The following is a 23,037-nucleotide window of genomic DNA, read 5'->3' as shown; positions in this document are numbered from 1 at the left end:
TATAGCGTGCTTACAGAAGACTAACCAGTTGCTTAAAAAAAAAATTGAGTCAAACATCTTGTAAAAATCCCTGAGTGCCCGAGTGTGCGCTGGTTTCTTTTTGCCCTGTGTTGCTCCATTGCAGAGATATTGACATTTAATGCATTTGTAGCACAGTATGTGAAATCTCTGCCCACAGACAATTTCTTCAGTCTTATCCGAGTTGTGCACCTTCATCCCGCCATCCAAGATGCTGGCAATCACAGCTCAGCTTATCTCAGACTGTGTGATCAGATGAAGACCTGACACTGGCAGCATCTCAAATGGAGGGATGAAAGAAAAGACTGAAGAAACGACCTGCACAGCAGAGATTTCACATACTGCTCTATAAATGTCAATATCTCTGCAAAGCAGCAACGCAGTGCAAAACGGGAAAGAGCGGCAGAATCAGGAGCGCTCAGGGTGTTTTACAAAGTATTTCATTCATTTTTTTAAGGCTACTTTAACACATCCGGTTTGAGCTCTGCAGCTTAATCCGGCTGTGAAACCTATGCAACAGATGCGGTGAAAACACTGCATCCTTTGCATAAGTTTTTACATGTGGCCAGTCCGTTTTTTTCCGGTTGCGGCACGCTACTGAGCATGCGCAGTGGAAGAAACCGCATGCGGCAGCCGGATGTGTTTTTTTCCGCATCGCGCCGCATTCGGCGTCCATAGGCATGTATTGAAAAATGCGCGGCAGTGGCCGGATGCGGAGCGATGCGTTCTTTTTGCTGGAGCAAAAAATGTTGCAGGAAATGTTCCATCCGGCAACGGCTAAATCTGCCGCATGCAGCAAAAACCGGACCGAACGCAAGCCCATGAGGCACAATACGGCACTAATGTAAGTCTATGCAAAAAACCCGCAACCGGCGGCAAAAAAAACGGTTACGGTTTTTCTGCAGAGCGCCGTATTGTGCCGCAGAGCAAAAACCGGATGTGTGAAAGTAGCCTAAGCAAGTGGCAGTAAAGGTCATAACTTCCAAGTCAGTGGGGTCCAATCTGACACCCCCGATTGTTAGAGCTAGGTAGTGTTGTCCCAGTCTGATACAATCGCAGAAGTGCAGCCCCCCGCTCCCTCCATTCTCTATAGGACTGCTGGAGAGAGGTGCAGCCAGCAGCCCCCCGCTCCCTCCATTCTCTATAGGACTGCTGGAGAGAGGTGCAGCCAGCAGCCCCCCGCTCCCTCCATTCTCTATAGGACTTCTGGAGAGAGGTGCAGCCAGCAGCCCCCCGCTCCCTCCATTCTCTATAGGACTGCTGGAGAGAGGTGCAGCCAGCAGCCCCCCGCTCCCTCCATTCTCTATAGGACTGCTGGAGAGAGGTGCAGCCAGCAGCCCCCCGCTCCCTCCATTCTCTATAGGACTGCTGGAGAGAGGTGCAGCCAGCAGCCCCCCGCTCCCTCCATTCTCTATAGGACTGCTGAAGAGAGGTGCAGCCAGCAGCCCCCCGCTCCCTCCATTCTCTATAGGACTGCTGGAGAGAGGTGCAGCCAGCAGCCCCCCGCTCCCTCCATTCTCTATAGGACTGCTGGAGAGAGGTGCAGCCAGCAGCCCCCCGCTCCCTCCATTCTCTATAGGACTGCTGGAGAGAGGTGCAGCCAGCAGCCCCCCGCTCCCTCCATTCTCTATAGGACTGCTGGAGAGAGGTGCAGCCAGCAGCCCCCCGCTCCCTCCATTCTCTATAGGACTGCTGGAGAGAGGTGCAGCCAGCAGCCCCTCGCTCCCTCCATTCTCTATAGGACTTCTGGAGAGAGGTGCAGCCAGCAGCCCCCCGCTCCCTCCATTCTCTATAGGACTGCTGGAGAGAGGTGCAGCCAGCAGCCCCCCGCTCCCTCCATTCTCTATAGGACTGCTGGAGAGAGGTGCAGCCAGCAGCCCCCCGCTCCCTCCATTCTCTATAGGACTGCTGGAGAGAGGTGCAGCAGCCCCCCGCTCCCTCCATTCTCTATAGGACTGCTGGAGAGAGGTGCAGCCAGCAGCCCCCCGCTCCCTCCATTCTCTATAGGACTGCTGGAGAGAGGTGCAGCAGCCCCCCGCTCCCTCCATTCTCTATAGGACTGCTGGAGATGACAAGTACAATGGAGTGGTGCGTGACCACAGCAAAAAAAAAAATGGAGACTCGGGACCCATAAGCCAAGGATAGTGGGGGCCAGTGATAGTGGGGTCTCCACTATGTCCTGTCCTCCCCCCTCAATCAGCCATTTGGTGCTCTGTAACTGTAGGACAATCCAAAGTCAATGACAAGTCACCACTCAGGGCCATTCCCCTTACTACATACAGACGGGCAGTGTAGCCGTGTATGAGCCGCCAGGGTGACTTCCTGCTCACCTCTCTCCCGCAGCAGTGAGTGCAGCTCCCGCAGGACACAGAACGATACTAAGGACCCGGCTCCGGTATCCAGGATATCCCGTACAGCGGCCCTGGAGCCCGGGGTGAAGCAGGACTGGAGCTCCCGCAGCGCCCGGAGCAGCGGCTCTGTCACCCGGCAGTCACTCGCCATCTCTGCTCTGACTCCTGGGAAGAAGGTCAGCGCCTACAAGAATGCGTCTGACGTCCTGTGCGCCAGTGCGTGTGACGTCAGACGTACAGCTCTGCGGAGCACCATGGCGGCTTGTGCAGCGCGGCGCAGCCTGACGGTGCTCTCGCGGCTTCTAAGGGGAGGCCTGTCAGGCAGTGCCGGTGTGGAGCTCCGGCAGGCCCGGACCGCTCTGCTGAGGCCCGTTTGCGGCTGTCGCTTTCAGCAGGACCGGACGCTGTCCTCTAGGTAACGCGGTGTTATAGCAGGTTGTGTGGACAGAGCTGTGTGCAGCCCTATGGGGAGGGCGCCTGTGGCCCCAGAGCCTCGCGGTACGAGACTGCGTACAGACCAGGGGGCGCCACCGGGGGGCGCTGTGTGCACTGCCTCCAGCTCCTGTCAGAGGTGACCCTGAGCTGACGTCACCTACACTGAGGCCAGAGGCACAGGACCGTACTGCACCAGTAATGCCCCCGCCTTGCGCGCCGCCCAGCCCACCGCCTTGCGCGCCGCCCAGCCCGCCGCCCAGCCCACCGCCTTGCGCGCCGCCCAGCCCACCGCCTTGCGCGCCGCCCAGCCCGCCGCCTTGCGCGCAGCCTTGCGCGCCGCCCAGCCCACCGCCTTGCGCGCCGCCCAGCCCGCCGCCTTGCCCACCGCCCTGCGCGCCGCCCAGCCCACCGCCCTGCGCGCCGCCCAGCCCACCGCCTTGCGCGCCGCCCAGCCCACCGCCTTGCGCGCCGCCCAGCCCACCGCCTTGCGCGCCGCCCAGCCCACCGCCTTGCGCGCCGCCCAGCCCCCGCCTTGCACTCCCAGCCGCCTCTGCATGTGTCATAGGACAGAAGAGGTTCAGTACCAGCATATGTTGACTATACGACTAGTGCAGTCTTCTTCCACCGGTGCCCGCTCCTCTTCATCTCTGGCGGTTGCGCAGTGACGGTGCTGGTCCACTTCTGTACACATCCAGCTGCCACCGCTGATCAGTGAGGTCCATTTTCCTGTCCCCACGAGTCTGATATTGGACACCTTCGTGGACTAATTTAGATTTCTCAATGGCTTTATTTAAAAAAAAAAAAAAAAATCACAAGTTTTCAATGATGGAAAAGTCACAAAAGGCCAAATATCCAGGTGGTTTTGGGTAACAGATTAGTTTGTGTTGTATTGTAACCATATCAACAGTCATTAGATGCAGTGTGATCTCCATACTGTGTGACCAGAATAACTGTCCTTATAATGGATTAGTCAGACAATATGATCTGTGTGAGTATTCTGGAATGTTCGATTTCATGACAAAGAAGGTTAGGAAATGCTTATAGCAGTGATCTCCAGGACATGTTGCTCCAATATTGTGTAACTACATCTCCCAGCATTCCCTAACATGCACCCCTTTTAGTCTTGCAGCCGCCATACTTATCCTCTGATGCCATGATTTCACTTCATATACAGGTCATTGGTAGGTGTCTAATTTGTGTAACCCCACTAATTCTGACAAGGAATGGGCTAGTAATGTTAAAGGGAACCTGTCAGCAGAAATTTCCCCTAAAACCTAACAGATTCCCCCTCTGCAGCTCCTGGGCTGCATTCTAGAAAGGTCCCTGTTATTATTGTGCCCCCTTTCTGACCCAAAAAAAGAGTTTATAAAGAGGTACCTTTTTGGCTTCGGATTCTCTAAATGTGACACGGGGGCGGGCTGCCTGATGGCCGTTATTCTGCCCCCTGGTCCTGTATGCCGCCCCCATCGCTGATTTCCATACTTCTGGACGCCGCCCACTGCTCCAGCCATCCCCGCGCATGCCCAGTGCTCATCTCTCGTGGAACACAATGTGTGAATGTTTGTTTTTTTTTTTTTGTTTTTTTTTTTTTTACTGTATTCGCCGGTAATCTTCTCTCCGCGTCTCCTCCTGATCGGTGTTGTTACTGCTCCGCGCTCTTCCCATCTATTTCCTGCCTCAGGGCAAGATGGGAAGGAGGTGACGTGAGGTCAGCAGCAGCGCGCTTGCGCAGAAAGAAGCAGGCTGAGGGGGAAAGCGCGGTCCTGCTATTATGGGCGGTTGCTTGTTAATAAACATCACCGCCCATAATCTAAACCCTGCGCGCACGTCACCAGTGGTGACACTGGGCACAGTGCTCATCCACGAGAGATGAGCACTGGGCATGCGCGGGGATGGCTGGAGCAGTGGGCGGCGTCCAGAAGTATGGAAATCAGCGATGGGGGCGGCATACAGGACCAGGGGGCAGAATAACGGCCATCAGGCAGCCCGCCCCCGTGTCACATTTAGAGAATCCGAAGCCAAAAAGGTACCTCTATATATAAACTCTTTTTTTGGGTCAGAAAGGGGGCACTATAATAACAGGGACCTTTCTAGAATGCAGCCCAGGAGCTGCAGAGGGGGAATCTGTTAGGTTTTAGGGGAAATTTCTGCTGACAGGTTCCCTTTAATGTAATTCTCAATCTGCAACTGGCTCTGTCTACTAGTACGGTTTGTGATTCCTTTACTGAAAGACACCGATTCTTTTCAGGTAAACTTTCATTGCAGGGTGTATGTTACAATGTAAGGGTAGGGCCCTCTTCCCTCGGTTCTAGTCTATTGAAATTTGTATATGTATTCTGTATGTAACCCCCTTCTCATGTACAGCACCATGGAATCAATGGTGCTCTATAAATAATATGTAAAGATGGTAATTTTTTCCCATTGGGCCTAATGGGAGAGTATTCTGGGTAGTTTTGTTTTTTTTTTTTTTGTTTTGTTTCTATTAATAGTGCAAGTGAACATTATAAACTTTGTAATTTTATGAGATAAATCTGCTTCATTCTCCGCCTGTTCTGATCATTCAGCCTTAATTTATAGGTAAACTCTGTAGGTGAAGACAGATTTTTCCCATTCCTGAGATAAATGACCTTTTTGTGCTTATAAAAGTCTATGGAGAGGGAGGAGCCAGAGGCAGAAACTGACATTTTACTGCAACTTCACCTGGAATGACATTGATACTTTAAATTCGTATTTGTATATAATTTCTCACCTTTTTATTTGTTGAATCCTAGAAATCGACCAGAAGGTAAAGTCTTGGAGACAGTGGGGGTGTTTGAGGTGCCAAAACAACAGGGGAAATATGAAACGGGTCAGGTAAGAATGTGATGGACAGATTAAGCTATGTACACACAGCATATTCCTCCACAGCAAGTCTGAGGATTTGGTTAAAAACAAAAACCTGGTCTGTGTCAAAATCCACACACATTAAATGTGGATTTTGATGTAAACTATCCAAAGTTTTCATCTTTTGCATTGCAAAGAGTGAAATCTTCTAATTTCCATGGAACTAATTGACATGCTACACCTACTTTCCTGGCATTAGAATGTCAGTATGCAAATATACTATGTATTTATTCAGTCTATGTGACCATTTTTATCTGCTATCTTTTCTATATCAACAGCGCAGATTTTTTTTTTTTTACCAAATATAAGCATTAATTTCTCTAGGCAATCTTCTTATGTCTTGAAATTAATTCTTTGTAATATAATGTAGCTGATCTGAAGACAGAGTAGGAGAAAGGGGTCAGAGTTCAGGGATATATGTGCTTAAAGGGGTATTCCCATCGCCGAGATCCTATCCCATTATGTAGTAGGCAAAATAATATTAGAAAATACCTCAAATTAGAAATGTAGCATAGTTCTCCTGATATAGCCATGTCTCTTACCTCATGTGCAGGCATTGCAGCTAAAGTATCCATGGTTATGACAACGAGCAACTAACTGTCACTATGAGTGGACACAACCATGGATACCTAAGCTGCAATTCCCTGCACATGAGGTAAGAGACATGGCTATATCAGAAAAACTATGCTACATATCTAATTGGAGCTATTTGCTAATATTATCATTACTACACCTGCTATATATTGGGATTGGAATACCCCTTTATGTAATAGGCTTTTCTATTGGTACGACTTCTTGTAATAATCTTCATGTCTCTACAGCTCTTCTTGCACAGCATCTTTGGATACAGAGGCATCGTTCTGTTTCCATGGCAGGCGAGATTATACGATCGAGATGTGTCTTCGCCTGTTGCAGAAAAGTGGGTTTGGCTTTTGCTTTTCTTTTGGCTTCATTCAGTGGGAAGTTGATATTTTGGCATTTTCACAATAAAGTGCAAACTACGATATACTGATTTTTATTTTAGGTCAGAGACTTCACCAGTTCATGGATCCAAAGAAGTAAAGGGCAAAACACACACGTATTACCAAGTACTAATAGATGCACGGGACTGTCCCCACATAGTAAGTATGATTTTATTAACCCTTGGCATTGCAGGTTTTTAATTTTTTAATTTTTTTTCTTTTTTTTTTTTCTTTTAATCTTGCTTTCCAAAATATATACCTTATTATTTTAAGTCAACTTAGACATTTGAGGGCAATTTGTACTTTCAATGATATTGAGCTTAAAGGGAACCAATCATCAGGATTTGTGTATATAAGCTAAACCCAGTGCTATACTGGCACTATCAGGCTGATTCTCTACATACCATTAGTTGTCAGCTCGGATGTTTACGCTTTCAAATCCAAGAAAGTAAACTGTAAATCAAGAAGCTGACAATTTTTTTTTTTTTTTTTTTCTTTATTGTTCCTATGGGAGACCCAGACATTGGTTGTGTAGCTTCTGCCTCCGGAGGACACACAAAGTACTACACTAAAAAGTGTAGCTCCTCCCTCTGAGCATATACACCCCCTGGATAACCAAATATAGCCAGTTCATTGCTTTGTGTTCAGGAGGCATACATCCACACATGCATTCTCATCTGATTTTTCATTTTGGAAAGTTTTTGAAGAAAAGCTGGTCCAAGCCTGGACCCCCGGCATGTCCCTTCTCACCCCACTGTGTCGGCGGTGTTGTTAAGGTTGATTCCAGGGCTGGAGCCTTACATGCCGCGCTCCTTCACCATCCCGCGCTCCTTCACCATCCCTTGGGCTCTGGCTTGAAGTGGGAGCCAGCACGGTTCTCCCTGCTTTGCAGGAGACCGGTCTCCATCCGCAGCCCTTCAGGATCCTGCTGGACGGAGCACTCATCCCCAGGGACTTGAAACCCTGCGTCTCACAAGCTAAGTATCTGAGATGTTGATATTCGGGGGGTCCCTTGTACTTTATTGTTGGGGAGAGTGTGCTGTGTAACTGTTCTGACATTTCCGGCCGGTTCTCTGGTTGTCACCTGAGAACCGCGCCAATGGTGCCTGCGCGCCGGCCGCATCGCTTATATTTAGGCCCCGGCTTCGCCTGAGGCCTAGTTTCGATTTCACTGCCCTTGCATGTCAATCATGCAGAGGGACAGTGCGGCTCCGCCCAGCGGCCGTTCAGCAAAGGGGAGGGACACTCCTCTCTGAGTAAATGTCCCCTCCCCTGTAAATCTCCTTGGCCCTCCAGATCCCGCTCTCAGAGTAGGCCCCGCCCCCTCTCCTCGCTCCGGCGCCATTTTATCAGCGTTCTCACAGCGATCGGCGCTGGCTGCAGCATCCCTGCTAATCTGTCTGGGGGTCCGGGCTGTGGGATCTGGAGGGCACACAAACGGTCTGGTAAGCCACAACCTCCGGTTGTGGACCTGCTTATATACTCTCTGGGGGTCATTCTGGCTCAGAGTCCCCACTTCAGCAGCATGTCTCACACGAGGAGCAAGGCTGCAAGGCTGTACTCAATATGCACTGCATGTAAGCTCGTGCTGCCTGAACCGAGCACATATCCACATTGTGATGCCTGCTCTAACCTGGCAATGCCTCAGCCTGGAATCGCACCCACAGTGGTTCCTCCGGCTCCGGTGGCTGAACCCCCGGCTTGGGTAGAATCCTTCTCTAGGTCAATCTCCCAGTCTTTTGCCGACTCCATGGGACAGCTGTCCCGGACTTTGCTGAACATGCATCAGCCCCCTTCTCAGGGCGCCTCTGCTGCTAGGGCTCTCTCAGCAGAGCTTACAAAGGATTCTTTATCTGGTCCCAGACCCCGTCCTCCTAAAAGGAGACACAGGGTTCCCTCTCCTTCCTCGTCCCGCGGCTCTGATTCACGAGCTGACTCGCAGGACGAGGAGGATGCCTTTACTGGGGGCTCGGACGCTACCTCCATGTGCCCCATTGATCTGTCCATTAATTCTGTACTGGACCTCAATCCGCCAGTATCAGAGGAGCAACCCTCTCTGGCAGAAAAGCACCAGTTTACCTTGCCTAAGAGGACAAGGAGTGTGTTCTTTAACCACTCCAGTTTTCAGGCCACTGTGACCAAGCCCAGGGCCTGTCCTGACAAACGCTTCCCAAAGCGCGGTTCTGATGACCGTTTTCCCTTTCCACCTGAGGTGGTCAAGGAGTGGGCTCATTCCCCAAAGGTAGACCCCCCGGTGTCTAGACTCTCAGCCCGGACCGTTGTATCGGTGGCTGATGGCACCTCTCCTAAGGATGCCACTGACCGCCGGGTTGACCTTCTGGCCAAATCTGTATATGAGTCGGCTGGGGCCTCGTTCTCCCCTTCTTTTGCAGCGGTGTGGGCTCTCAAGGCCATCTCTGCTTCTCTAGAGGAGATGCATTCCCTCTCCAGGGAATCTATGCCCGAAATGGTTGCCTTAACTTCCCAAGCTTCAGCTTTTTCATCCTATGCCATGTCTGCCATGCTGGAGGCTTCTCACCGCACTGCGGTGGCTTCGGCTAATTCCCTCGCTATCCGCAGGATCTTGTGGCTTCGAGAGTGGAAGGCAGATGCTTCTTCAAAGAAGTACCTTGCTGGGCTCCCTTTTGCTGGATCCAGGCTATTCGGCGAACAACTGGATGAAATTATTAAGGAAGCTACTGGCGGGAAGAGTACTTCCATGCCACAAACTAAAACCAGGAAACCTGCCCAGGGTGGGAATCAGTCGAGGTTTCGTTCCTTTCGTTCCTCCAACTGGTCATCCTCTAAGCCCTCGGCCTCGTCCACTAACTCAGCCAAGGACCAAAAACCCAACTGGCGCACGAAGCCGCGTCCTCAGAAGACCGCAGGAGCTGCTGCCACTAAGGCAGCCTCCTCTTGACTATCTGCCCGCTCCAGCAACATCCTTAGTCGGTGGCAGGCTCTCCCACTTTGGCGACGTGTGGTTTCAACACGTCTCCGATCAGTGGGTGCGGGATATCATCTCCCACGGCTACAGGATAGAATTCTCTTCCAGCCCGCCAAACAGATTTTTTCTGTCCACTCCCCCCTGCTCCAAGGCCGCCGCCTTCTCTCAGGCCGTGGCATCCTCGCAGGCCAACGGAGTAATTGTACCGGTTCCCGCCCGGGAACGGTTCAGAGGTTTCTACTCAAATCTCTTCCTAGTCCCCAAAAAGGACGGTTCCTTCCGGGCCATCCTGGATCTCAAGCTTCTCAACAAGCATGTTCAGGTGCGGCATTTTCGCGTGGAGTCTCTGCGATCAGTCATTGCCTCAATGACCCAAGGAGATTTCCTGGCATCCATCGACATCAGAGATGCCTATCTGCATGTGCCAATTGCAGTTTCACACCAGCGTTGGCTACGTTTTGCAATCGGAGAGGAACATTTCCAATTCGTGGCTCTCCCCTTCGGGTTAGCCACGGCCCCTCGAGTATTCACCAAGGTCATGGCAGCAGTGGTTGCGGTTCTGCACCTCCAGGGGTTGGCAGTGATTCCTTACCTGGACGACCTTCTAGTCAAGGCTTCATCCATCGCAGACTGTCAGCGGAGTGTCTCGCTCGCTCTCGCCACTCTAGTCCAATTCGGGTGGCTTGTCAATAATAATATTCGGGTAAATATATCTTAACTTTTATCCTGCGGAACAGTTTGTTATTGTGTTGCTCAATTCAAGGCTTTTTTTTTTTTTCTAAATGGGAGTAAGTAGGGATTTTACATAACTTTCGAAAATTCCTGCCCCTTCCCTTTGGCTTTTACTTCCTCTTTGTGACCAAAGGGGCATAAGGTAACTTAGGCTACGCCCCTGTGCCTAGACATTCGGATGAGGCTGTGGCTAGTGACTGCAGCATATAAAGGGTTTCCTTACATCACAGCAATTTCAGGAAGGTGTCGGCTGTATTGCGTTCTTTTGCAGTTTACACCCCCTATGTGAAGTGAATGTATATTACATGTTACCAGGGGGTTACTGGATTACTGGGGCATGTTCACACGAGCAGGTAATTTTGTACGTGAGAAGACCTTTATAAAGTAAACAGTCCAAGTATTTACATCCCAGATTCGGTGATACTTGTATGTTTGTCTATTTAGAGAGATTAGCCGTGTGCCTTAGAAACATAGCGGATAAAAATCTAAATGTTTTGTACGATTTTCTGCAACAGTCACAGAGGTCACAGACGGAAGCAGTGACGTTCCTTGCAAATCATGATGATAGTCGAGCCTTGTATGCAATTCCTGGTAAGTATTGGATGATAAGATATTGTTTTATGGGAAAGGCTAGCAGCCTTATTCATTAAGACCAGTGTTGTTCTTGCCAGTTTTGAGGAGGTGGGGTCAGTCCATGGCTCCTGATGCATGAAGAGGCGTACATCCTTTTGGATCTGCCTCTGGTCAGACGCTCCATTCACTACACCAGAAATTTTACTCCAGTCAGGTAGTGGAGTGATATTTTTGGCATAGAGAACACCACAAGTCATGAATTAGATGCGTCCTGTGTAGAAACGCCAAAAGTAAAAAAAAGAAATTGGCACAATTAGGAATTTTTTGACTTTTCATGCCAGGATTCTGGCATGAAAACTTTGTTGAATCAGGCACTAAGTATATGATGATGCATATAGCAGCAAACTGTGCAAAAATTGAAGTTATGTAGCCAAGTGCATTCAGCGTGGCAAAAATTCCTCAGACAATCATTGATGTACCTCGCCAGCCTTTTTTTTTTTTTTTTTTTTTTTTTTTAGAGCTGAAGTGGTACTTTTAATCTAAGGTCCCTGCTCCTACTCTTAGGCCATGTGCGTACATTGAGTTTTTGGTGAGGGGTGGGGTTTTTTTTTAATTTTACTTCCGTATTTGTAAACCAAAACCAGGAGTGGAACAATTAGAGGAAAAGTAAAATAGAAACACGAGCACCATTTCTGCATTTATTTTTATCTATTTATTTATTTTACCCACTCCTTGTTTTGACTTACAAATGCAAAAGTAAAAAAACAACTTTCCAAATATTCACAATGTGCTTGTGGCTTAATACTCTTCCTCCGGTGTCTGCACCTTTTACAGGACACTGCTCTGGTTCTGCATTGCCATCTTATAACTACATTGACCAGAAGTCAGAACTTGATCACAAGCTCTCGATGTAAGTCTATGAGAGCCAGAACGAGACTCCTGTAGACTTGCATTGAAGATTGCCCCATTATTTTATGGCGTGAGCTGGAGGTCAATCTGTTGGGTTACAAACTGCGTGAGTCCGATGGGAGTGGCAGTGATAGAAGATGAAGGGTTAGAGTGAGACTAGTGTTGGGGTAAAATAAAAAAAAACAAAAAAAAAACACTGGAGTGGTGCTTTAATAACCTCATTGATTGGCAGCCAAAGCGTGTAAGTAGTACCGTGGAACCTTGCTTAACGAGAACAATCCGTTCTGGGACTGTGCTTGTTAACCAAGTTACTCTGCTCTGCTACATCTAAGTCGCAGCGAGCGGCCATAGAGCATGACTGTCCGCTGTGAGTGCAGAGAATAAATGAGCTGCAGCGATCGCTGATCAGTGACTGTGACGTCACTCAGGTTAGTTGCGGTCACAGCTGGAGTCCTCCACCTGTGACCGCAGGTAAGTTGACCTCACAGGACCTCTGATGACCTGATTAAACTCCGTGAACTCATCTGCATCTCCTGGCACAAAAACGGCATGTTTTTGTTTTGTTTGTTTTTTTGCCAAGAGGCGCAGATATGGTGCTCAAATTTAACACCATATTCCTGCACCCATTCTACATCTCCTGGCAAAAAATTGCATCACCACCACGTCATACCTCATGTGGTTTTGATGCATTTTCTTTTTTGCCAGTAGGTGGTGTAGATTGGGTGCATGAATATATTGTCAAAATTACATCACCAAATTTGCATGTCTTGGCCCAGAAATGCAAAAAAAAGTTGTTGTTTTTCCTGCCAGGAGGTGCAAATTTGGTGCTGAAATCTCCTGCCATCCATTTCAGCACCAAATGTGCACCTCCTGGCATAAACACAATTGCAGGTCCGACGTAATCCACATGACGTCCCATAGCAATTCGAGCTCTGCTACACCTCAGTAACGGTTAGTGGACATAGTGCATGACTGCCCGCTGTGAGGACAGAGAGACTTAGGCGGGCTTTGCACACTACGACATCGCAGGTGCGATGTCGGTGGGGTCAAATCGAAAGTGACGCACATCCGGCGTCACTTGCGATGTCGTAGTGTGTAAATCCTAGATGATACGATGAACGAGCGCAAAATCGTCGTCATCGTATCATCGCTGCAGCCTCCGACATTTCCATAATGCCGGGGGAGCGACAGGTACGATGTAGTTCCTCGTTCCTGCGGCCGCACACATCGCTGTGTATGAAGCCGCAGGAGCGAGAAACTTCACCTTACCTGCCTCCCGGCTGCAATGAGAAGGACGGAGGTGGGCGGGATGTTTACATCCTGCTCATCTCCGCCCCTCCACTTCAATTGGCCGCCTGCCGTGTGACGTCACTGTGACGCCGCACGACCCGCCCCCTAAGGAAGGAGGCGGGTCGCCGGCCAGAGGGACGTCGCACGGCAGGTATGTGCGTGTAAAGCTGCCGTAGCGATAATAATCGCTACGGCAGCTTTCACTAGATATCGCACGTGCGACGGGGGCGGGACTATCGCTGCAGCATCGGTAACACATTGTTACCGATGTTGCAACGTGCAAAGCCCGCCTAAGGCACGCGATGAGCAATGACTGGTTACAATATTTTTATTACATATTAGAACATTTATATATTACATTAGTTTAGTGGAACAAAGTAGAAACATTAGACAATTTCTTTGTAAACAGTTCAAACATTTGCGTTTTTTGTTTGAGGGGAGGTAAGCCGGGGAGGGAAGGTTGAAGGAGAGATCTTTATTGGGGAAACCGGGAAAAGAAAGGTGAAATGGCATTCGGAAAATGGTTAGAAGGAGAACTATCATGCATAATAATCATTTGCAAAGACTTCTGTACAACATATAAATAGCTTAGTTTAGTTATATCTTCTTTGCAAATATTGAGAATCATTACTTTTAAGAAATATGTACAAGAAAGAAAAAAAGAGGAAAAGGAAAGAGAAAGAGGAAGGGAGAAATAAAGGAGAAAATTGATTGGGATTTGTCAGAGGACTATTTGTGTTTTCTTTGTCACTCCATTGGGAGACCCAGACAATTGGGTGTATAGCTTCTGCCTCCGGAGGCCACACAAAGTATTACACTTAAAAGTGTAAACCCCTCCCCTCTGCCTATACACCCCCCTGTGCATCACGGGCTCCTCAGTTTTTATGCTTTGTGTTGAAGGAGGCACACATGCACGCAAGCTCCACAATTTAGTCAGCAGCAGCTGCTGACTATATCGGATGGAAGAAAAGAGGGCCCATAACAGGGCCCCCGGCATGCTCCCTTCTCACCCCACTCTGGTCGGCGGTGTTGTTAAGGTTGAGGTACCCATTGCGGGTACAAAGGCTGGAGCCACATGCTGTTTTCCTTCCCCATCCCTTAGGGGCTCTGGGTGAAGTGGGATCCTAATCGGTCACCAGGCACTGGGACCGTGCTCCCTCCGCAGCCCCTGGGGGAATCTGCTGGACAGGAGACCGGGTATCGTCAGGGACAGGCCCTGCTCCTCTGAGGTACTCTGTGTCCCCTTGGGGACGGCGCATAGAGCGCCTGGCTAATGGACGCTGCAGCAGCTGCTGGTTGTGTTTGTGCGCCGGGACTACCGCGCTGACCGCGCTTGTTTGCCGGCCGCGCTTATAACTTTAGTCCCCGGCTTTTGCGGCCTAGTACCGCATATTCCCGCCCCCGGGCCTGCCAGTCAGGGGTAAGGGCGGGACGCTGCACTGGACGTCAGCGCTGAGGGCTGGAGCATACTTAGTATCATCCTCCCCCCTCACTGAGCACTGTGGGGCACCAGATTCCCGCACTTTCTAAGGCACGCCCACGGCTCCCTCCTCCTCTCAGAACGCTGGCAGCCATTCCTATCAGCACTTCTGACGTTGGAGAACTTCAGAGACGAGCTCCACAGCTCTGGGAGGCACAGGCAGGGAATCTGGTGGTCACACAAACGCTGAGGGCGGTCGGTAAGCCGCACCTGTTACTAGGTGCTTGCCCCCCTGGGTGCCGAAGTGTATATTTATAGGATTATATTGTATACATTTACTCTGTACGGCCGCACTAGTGCTTTGGCTATATACCCTCTCTGATTGCTCTAAGAGGAGACAACAGCATGTCGTCCGCAAAAAGCAAGGGTGCCAAGGCACAGGCTTACTTTGCAACCTGTACCTCATGTGCGGCTATGCTACCTGCAGGTTCCACCTACCCTCATTGTGTGCAATGCTCGGCCCCTGTGACACTCACTCAGCCGGAGCCTCTGCCACTGGTGGGACCCTCGGCCCAGGTGGAACCACCTGCTGCCACTGTCCAGGTGACAGGGACAGAGTTTGCAGTATTCGCTGACAAACTTTCTGAGTCTATGGATGAATGGTCTGCTAAGATACTAGAAGCTTTGCAGTCCAGACCTGTAACACAGGTCCCGAGCACTGTTGAACCTTTTCCCTCAGGCCCCACTCGGTCGGCGCAGCAAAGTGCTCCTGGGGCGACTCATAGGTCCCACAGTGAGGACTCTGACACGGACCGCAGTCCCAGACCGGCTAAGCGGGCTCGCAGGGAACTTCCCTCGACTTCATCACAGTGTTCAGGGTCTCAGCATGAGGACTCTCTGGAGGATGAAGCGGAGATGGCAGATCAGTGCTCTGATTCTGACGCCGCTCTCAACCTTGATACACCTGAAGGGGACGCCATAGTAAACGACCTTATAGCGTCCATCAATCAGGTGTTGGATCTTTCTCCTCCAACTCCTCAGATTGAGGAGTCAGCTTCTCAGCAGGAGAAATTCCACTTTAGGTTTCCCAAACGTACACTGAGTGCGTTTCTTGATCACTCCGACTTCAGAGATACAGTCCAGAAACACCGAGCTTTTCCAGATAAGCGCTTTACTAAGCGCCTTAATGACACACGTTATCCCTTCCCCCCCCTGACGTAGTCAAGGGTTGGGCTCAGTGTCCCAAGGTGGACCCTCCAATCTCCAGACTGGCGGCTAGATCCATAGTTGCAGTGGCAGACGGTGCATCACTCAAGGATGCCACTGACAGGCAGATAGCGCTCCTGATGAAATCCATCTATGAAGCTATCGGCGCGTCCTTTGCTCCGGCATTCGCAGCCGTATGGGCACTCCAAGCTATCTCAGCTTGTCAGTCTGAGATTAATGCAGTCACACGTGCCTCTACTCCGCAGGTTGTGTCCTTAACCTCTCAGGCGTCGGCGTTTGCGTCCTACGCCATGAATGCTGTCCTGGACTCTGCGAGCCGTACGGCGGTAGCATCCGCCAATTCGGTGGCAGTCCGCAGGGCCATGTGGCTACGTGAATGGAAGGCAGACTCTGCTTCCAAAAAGTTCTTAACCGGGTTGCCATTTTCTGGCGACCGCCTGTTTGGCGAGCAATTGGATGAAATCATTAAACAATCCAAGGGAAAGGACTCGTCCTTACCCCAGTCCAAACCAAACAGACCTCAACAACGGAAGGTACAATCGAGGTTTCGGTCCTTTCGGCCCGCAGCCAGGTCTCAATTCTCCTCGTCCAACAGGCCACAGAAGGGTCAGAGGAACTCTGATTCATGGCGGTCTAAGTCACGTCCTAAAAAGACCGCCGGAGGAACCGCTCCCAAAGTGGCCTCCTCATGACTTTCGGCCTCCCCAAACCGCATCCTCGGTCGGTGGCAGGCTCTCCCGCTTTTGCGACGCCTGGTTGCCACATGTCCAAGACCGATGGGTGAGAGACATTCTGTCTCACGGTTACAGGATAGAGTTCCGCTCTCGTCCTCCGACTCGTTTCTTCAGAACATCTCCGCCCCCCGAGCGAGCAGATGCTCTTCTTCAGGCAGTGAGCACTCTGAAGGCAGAAGGAGTGGTGATCCCTGTTCCCCTTCAGCAATGGGGTCACGGTTTTTACTCCAATTTGTTTGTGGTGCCAAAAAAGGACGGATCTTTCCGTCCCGTTCTGGACCTCAAACTACTCAACAAACACGTGAAAACCAGGCGGTTCCGGATGGAATCTCTCCGCTCCGTCATCGCCTCGATGTCCCAAGGAGACTTCCTAGCATCAATCGACATCAGGGATGCTTATCTCCACGTGCCGATTGCACCAGAGCATCAGCGCTTCCTGCGTTTCGCCATCGGGGACGAACACCTTCAGTTCGTGGCGCTGCCTTTCGGCCTGGCGACAGCCCCACGGGTCTTCACCAAGGTCATGGCAACAGTGGTAGCAGTCCTACACTCTCAGGGACACTCGGTGATCCCTTACTTAGACGATCTCCTTGTCAAGGCCCCCTCTCGGGTGGCATGCCAACACAGCCTGAACATTGCTCTGGAGACTCTCCAGAGATTCGGGTGGATCATCAATTTTCCAAAGTCAAAATTGACACCGACCCAATCGCTGACATATCTCGGGATGGAGTTTCATACTCTCTCAGCGATAGTGAAACTTCCGCTGGACAAACAGCGTTCACTACGGACAGGGGTGCAATCTCTCCTTCGAGCCCAGTCGCACCCCTTGAGGCGCCTCATGCACTTCCTAGGGAAGATGGTGGCAGCAATGGAGGCAGTTCCATTTGCGCAGTTTCATCTGCGTCCACTTCAATGGGACATTCTACGCAAATGGGACAGGAAGTCGACGTCCCTCGACAGGAACGTCTCTCTTTCCCGGGCAGCCAAGGCCTCCCTTCAGTGGTGGCTTCTTCCCACTTCTTTGTCGAAGGGGAAATCATTCCTACCCCCATCCTGGGCTGTGGTCACGACGGACGCGAGTCTGTCAGGGTGGGGAGCGGTCTTCCTCCACCACAGGGCTCAGGGTACCTGGACTCAGCCAGAGTCCTCCCTTCAGATCAATGTTCTGGAGATAAGGGCAGTGTATCTAGCCCTAAAGGCGTTCCAGCCGTGGCTGGAAGGCAGGCAGATCCGAATTCAGTCGGACAACGCCACGGCGGTGGCATACATCAACCACCAAGGCGGCACACGCAGTCGGCAAGCCTTCCAGGAGGTTCGGCGGATTCTGCTGTGGGTGGAAGCCACAGCCTCCACCATCTCCGCAGTTCACATCCCGGGCGTAGAAAACTGGGAAGCAGACTTTCTCAGTCGCCAGGGCATGGACGCAGGGGAATGGTCTCTTCACCCGGACGTGTTTCAAGAGATCTGTTGCCGCTGGGGTACGCCGGACGTCGATCTAATGGCGTCCCGGCACAACAACAAGGTCCCGGCATTCATGGCACGGTCTCAAGATCACAGAGCTCTGGCGGCAGACGCATTAGTTCAGGATTGGTCGCAGTTTCGGCTGCCTTATGTATTTCCTCCTCTGGCACTACTGCCCAGAGTATTACGCAAGATCAGGTCCGACTGCCGCCGCGCCATCCTCATCGCCCCAGATTGGCCGAGGAGGTCGTGGTACCCGGATCTGTGGCATCTCACGGTGGGTCAACCGTGGGCACTACCAGACCGTCCAGACTTACTGTCTCAAGGGCCATTTTTCCACCTGAATTCTGCGGCCCTCAACCTGACTGTGTGGCCATTGAGTCCTGGATCCTAGCGTCTTCAGGGTTATCTCAAGAGGTCATTGCCACTATGAGACAGGCCAGGAAACCAACGTCCGCCAAGATCTACCACAGGACGTGGAGGATCTTCTTATCCTGGTGCTCTGATCAGGGTTTAACTCCCTGGCCATTTGCCTTGCCCACTTTTCTGTCCTTCCTTCAATCCGGAATGGAAAAGGGTTTGTCTCTCGGCTCTATTAAGGGACAAGTCTCGGCGCTCTCTGTGTTTTTTCAAAAGCGTCTAGCCAGGCTTCCGCAGGTCCGCACGTTCCTGCAGGGAGTTTGCCACATAGTCCCTCCTTACAAGCGTCCGCTAGAACCCTGGGATCTGAACAGGGTGCTAACGGCTCTTCAGAAACCACCTTTCGAGCCAATGAGAGATATTTCTCTTTCACGCCTTTCGCAGAAGGTGGTCTTTCTAGTGGCAGTCACATCACTTCGGAGAGTGTCTGAGCTAGCTGCATTGTCATGCAAAGCCCCCTTCCTGGTGTTTCACCAGGACAAGGTGGTTCTGCGTCCGGTTCTGGAATTTCTCCCTAAGGTGGTATCCCCTTTTCATCTCAATCAGGATATCTCCTTACCTTCTTTTTGCCCTCATCCAGTTCACCAATGTGAAAAGGATTTGCACTTGTTAGATCTTGTGAGAGCACTTAGACTCTACATTTCTCGTACGGCGCCCCTGTGCCGCTCGGATGCGCTCTTTGTCCTTGTCGCTGGCCAGCGTAAAGGGTCGCAGGCTTCTAAGTCAACCTTGGCTCGGTGGATCAAGGAACCAATTCTTGAAGCCTACCGTTCTTCTGGGCTTCAGGTTCCTTCAGGGCTGAAAGCCCATTCTACCAGAGCCGTGGGTGCGTCCTGGGCATTGCGGCACCAGGCTACGGCTCAGCAGGTGTGTCAGGCGGCTACCTGGTCGAGTCTGCACACTTTCACGAAACACTATCAGGTGCATACCTACGCTTCGGCAGATGCCAGCCTAGGTAGGCGAGTCCTTCAGGCGGCGGTTGCCCACCTGTAGGAAGGGGCCGTTTTACGGCTCTTTTACCGAGGTATTCTTTACCCACCCAGGGACTGCTTTTGGACGTCCCAATTGTCTGGGTCTCCCAATGGAGCGACAAAGAAGAAGGGAATTTTGTTTACTTACCGTAAATTCCTTTTCTTCTAGCTCCAATTGGGAGACCCAGCACCCGCCCCTGTTCCCTTCGGGCTGTTGTTCTTTTGTGTACACATGTTGTTCATGTTGAATTGTTCTGGGTTCATGGTTTCAGTTCTCCGAACATCCTTCGGATTGAATTTACCTTAGACCAATTTATAAGTTTCCTCCTTCCTGCTTTTGCACCAAAACTGAGGAGCCCGTGATGCACGGGGGGGTGTATAGGCAGAGGGGAGGGGTTTACACTTTTGAGTGTAATACTTTGTGTGGCCTCCGGAGGCAGAAGCTATACACCCAATTGTCTGGGTCTCCCAATTGGAGCTAGAAGAAAAGGAATTTACGGTAAGTAAACAAAATTCCCTTCTTTAGCTTCAAAATTACTACTATATAAGCTTATGGTTTGGATTGCTCGATGTAGGATAGCCAGGTACCCCATCTCTTTTGATAGGGTTGGAACAGGTTATTGTATATCGCGTGTTTATTTTCAAATTCGTGGTGCATGGATAACATCTTGATTACTTCAGAAATATTTGGAACAGTATCACTTTTCCATTTGGCCAATTAAAAGTTGTTTGGTGATCAAAAAAATGTGAATCACAATCGGGATCTGCATTTGGTCTAGTTTTTCCATATCCATAGAAAGAAGCGCCATTTGGGGCGATAATTTGATGTTGGAATTGGTAACTCGATTAATTAGATTTGACACTTCCCTCCAGAGATGTCTTATCTTTGGGCAATTCCATAAGATGTGGACCAACGTTCCTTTTTCGTTACAATTTCTCCAACAAAGTAGAGTATTTTTGGGGTCTATGTTATGTAGCTTAGATGGAGTGAAATACCAATTTGTTATGACCTTATAGAAGGACTCGTGTAGAATAGCCGAAATGTTAGACGAAAAAGTCGCTTTTAGGCTAAATTGCCAGTTTTCTTCTGTAAAATCCTTGTTTAAAGTTTTCCCCCATTTAGCCATGTAGTTTAAAAGAATAGGTTTAGTGTCATTATTTACAAGGTCATAGATATATTTGGTATTCCAGATTGTTTTCTTTTCCGTATTACAAAGGAGGTGGTTTATAATCTCTGGAAGGGGATGTTTACCAACCAATAATTTATTAAGAGATTCCCTTAGAAAAATCAATGTTTTGAAGTCCAAGTCTGTGATCTTATATTTTATTTTTAGATCTAAAAAGGAAATAAAATCTTTTCAATCATGTATGTTACTAATTGTTTTTAGGCCAAGATTTTGCCATGAGGAAGGAACCTGTACATCAGTTAGGAATGTTAAGATATTTAGAGAGAAGTTTTTAATTTGATCATATTTCGACATCTTGGTTTTAATCTTACATAAACTCTGCCAAACAAGAATAGTAGATGCAAGAGTAGGTTGGTAAGGCAAGGAAAGTTTGGGATTAAGTATATGGGTTAAAAGAAGAGAACGGAGAGAAGAATAGTTGTTTAAAGCAGACTCAAAGTCCAACCATGTCGGAGAAAAATCACTATTTAACCAACAAATACTTTGTTTTATTATATTAGTTTTGTGATAGCTTTCAAGGTTTGGCAAACCATAACCGCCTCTAATTTTACGTTACGTTTACGTTTTACGTTGAGCAATGACTGGTTGCAGTCAGACGTGCCCCCAGCCTGTGTGACAGCAACTGCCTGCAACCAATCAGACGCCAGGCCAGCCGGCGAGCGGGGAAAGCATGGCAAGCATATGCAATGATGAGCGGCCCAGGGAGCCGTGAGGTCACTTCTAAAACTGATTAGTTATTAATTTGGATTGAGACTGCTGGTTGTAGATATTAATATTACGTTAGTTGTAGAAGTATATCGATTATTGCATGTTTACAGAACGTCAGGGGGTAAATAATGGACTAGACTGAGATGCCTACATTTACTTCTTAGAAATATTTTTTTCGTGTGCTTTTTTTTTAAAGGTTTAGATTATGTAAGCCATGAGGATATACTTCCTTATAATTCTACTGATCAAATCCCCATACAACATGAACTGTTTGAAAGGTTCCTGAGTTATGATCAAACCAAAGGTAAGCTACAGCACTCCCACGTCTGTATATGTTCACATCAGATGAAGGGGGTATTCATCTGATATACCTTGTACATTGGTAACACATCTACTAGATGTCTATGGGATGTGGATCCTACTTCTGTGACATATGGGTCCCCTGACCTTCCTGTTAAGATTGTTGCTGACTGCTTGATCTCCATTCATTCTAAGCTTGAATGTGGTGGGTTTTGGTTGCCTTAGCGGCGGGAGGTGGGTGGTGGGTGGGTTCTTCGGAAGCACCCCGGGTACGTATGCCCATAGCCATCAAATGTTTAGGGCAAATCCTGTGCAGATGCATTAAATGTCCCAGGTGAAAATACATGTTCAAGTCATTTCTTTTAATCTTTTCCTTTTAAAGTGCCACCGTTTGAAGCGCGTGAAACACTTCGTGCATGGCAGGAGAAGAATCATCCTTGGCTTGAGCTGTCTGATGTGCATAGGGAGACCACCGACAGTATCCGTGTCACAGTGATACCCTTCTACATGGGAATGAGGGTCTGTCTTATGCTTTATTAATCAGTGTTGAAGCCAATTTGTGTATAGCGGTTACATGGCCGAAGAGAACGCTAAGGCTATATGTCCACGGGAGCTCGCACCTGCAGATATATCCGCAGGTACGGCCGCAGGTTTCCCGCAGCAGCTCACTGGAATCCGCAGCTATTTTTAGCTGCGGTAGTATAGCGAAATAGCTGCGGAAAACCTGCGGACATTCATGCGGATTACCTGCGGAAGTCCCGGCCCTATCTCCATAGTGGAGAGTCGGGATTTCCGCAGGTAATTCCGCAGAAAGAATTGACATGCAATTACGTGCGGCTGCAGGACATCCGCAGCCGCACATACCGCAGCATGGACACAGCACTCCCCATATCCCATAGGATAACATGGGGAGTGTCTGTGCATGCTGAAACCTGCGGATTTATCTGGAAAATACAGAAATCCGCAGGTTTAATCTCCCGTCGGCACATAGCCTTATAGTTAACCTTTTATGCCCATTTTTTTTCAAGCTACTGTATATTGATCTTTCAGCCTTCACCATTATTTTACATTCAGTACATCACCGGCCTGCTATAAACCCGACTTTTTTTTTTTTTTTTTCTGTCTTCATACTTGAACCTCGTTCAGACATACAGATCGTGTAATTTTTGTTTATTTTTTTTTTTCTACAAGAAATCTTTTTTTTGTTGTGTTTTTTTTTTTGTTTAAAGGGAACCAAACATCAGGATTTTCATGTATAAGGTGCAGCCAGTGCAGAACTGGCACTATGAGGCACATTGTGTACATACCATCAGGGGGCAGCTCGGGTGTTTAGGCAGTGAAATCCAACTTTATAAAGTTTGAAAAATCAAGCACTTTTTTTGATTAGCAGCGAGGTGCACATGTCAATGTCCGGGCGGTTTATGCACGTGTATCCCCGCCCCCCTGCCGCCTGTTCCTCCCTCCCTCCCTCTGGTTGTATTCAAATTTCTCTCTTCAGAAACATGGCGC

At 49.5% G+C, this 23,037-nt stretch overlaps 2 protein-coding genes across 2 annotated transcripts in view; one reads left to right on the top strand and one right to left on the bottom strand.

The window, feature by feature from the left end:
- The window catches only part of VMA12 (vacuolar ATPase assembly factor VMA12), a 38,201-nt gene extending 35,631 nt beyond the window's left edge, over nucleotides 1-2,570 (bottom strand). The window contains exon 1 of the mRNA XM_075335349.1: nucleotides 2,349-2,570. Within this exon, the coding sequence (XP_075191464.1) occupies nucleotides 2,349-2,520 (172 nt within the window). The 5' untranslated portion in view covers nucleotides 2,521-2,570. The remainder of the gene's footprint in view (nucleotides 1-2,348) is intronic.
- Nucleotides 2,571-2,599: 29 nt separating this feature from the next.
- Nucleotides 2,600-23,037, top strand: part of POLDIP2 (DNA polymerase delta interacting protein 2) — a 49,055-nt gene continuing 28,617 nt past the window's right edge. Inside the window, exons 1-7 of the mRNA XM_075333448.1 lie at nucleotides 2,600-2,784; nucleotides 5,576-5,657; nucleotides 6,509-6,606; nucleotides 6,712-6,808; nucleotides 10,844-10,919; nucleotides 21,425-21,532; nucleotides 21,911-22,047. Of these exons, the coding sequence (XP_075189563.1) occupies nucleotides 2,624-2,784; nucleotides 5,576-5,657; nucleotides 6,509-6,606; nucleotides 6,712-6,808; nucleotides 10,844-10,919; nucleotides 21,425-21,532; nucleotides 21,911-22,047 (759 nt within the window). The 5' untranslated portion in view covers nucleotides 2,600-2,623. The remainder of the gene's footprint in view (nucleotides 2,785-5,575; nucleotides 5,658-6,508; nucleotides 6,607-6,711; nucleotides 6,809-10,843; nucleotides 10,920-21,424; nucleotides 21,533-21,910; nucleotides 22,048-23,037) is intronic.

Source organism: Anomaloglossus baeobatrachus, chromosome 2 (genome assembly GCF_048569485.1).
Source record: "Anomaloglossus baeobatrachus isolate aAnoBae1 chromosome 2, aAnoBae1.hap1, whole genome shotgun sequence".
In the NCBI taxonomy this organism is placed as follows: domain Eukaryota; kingdom Metazoa; phylum Chordata; class Amphibia; order Anura; family Aromobatidae; genus Anomaloglossus; species Anomaloglossus baeobatrachus.
Note: the sequence above shows the minus strand (reverse complement) of the source record. Positions and strands in the feature narration are given on the sequence as shown.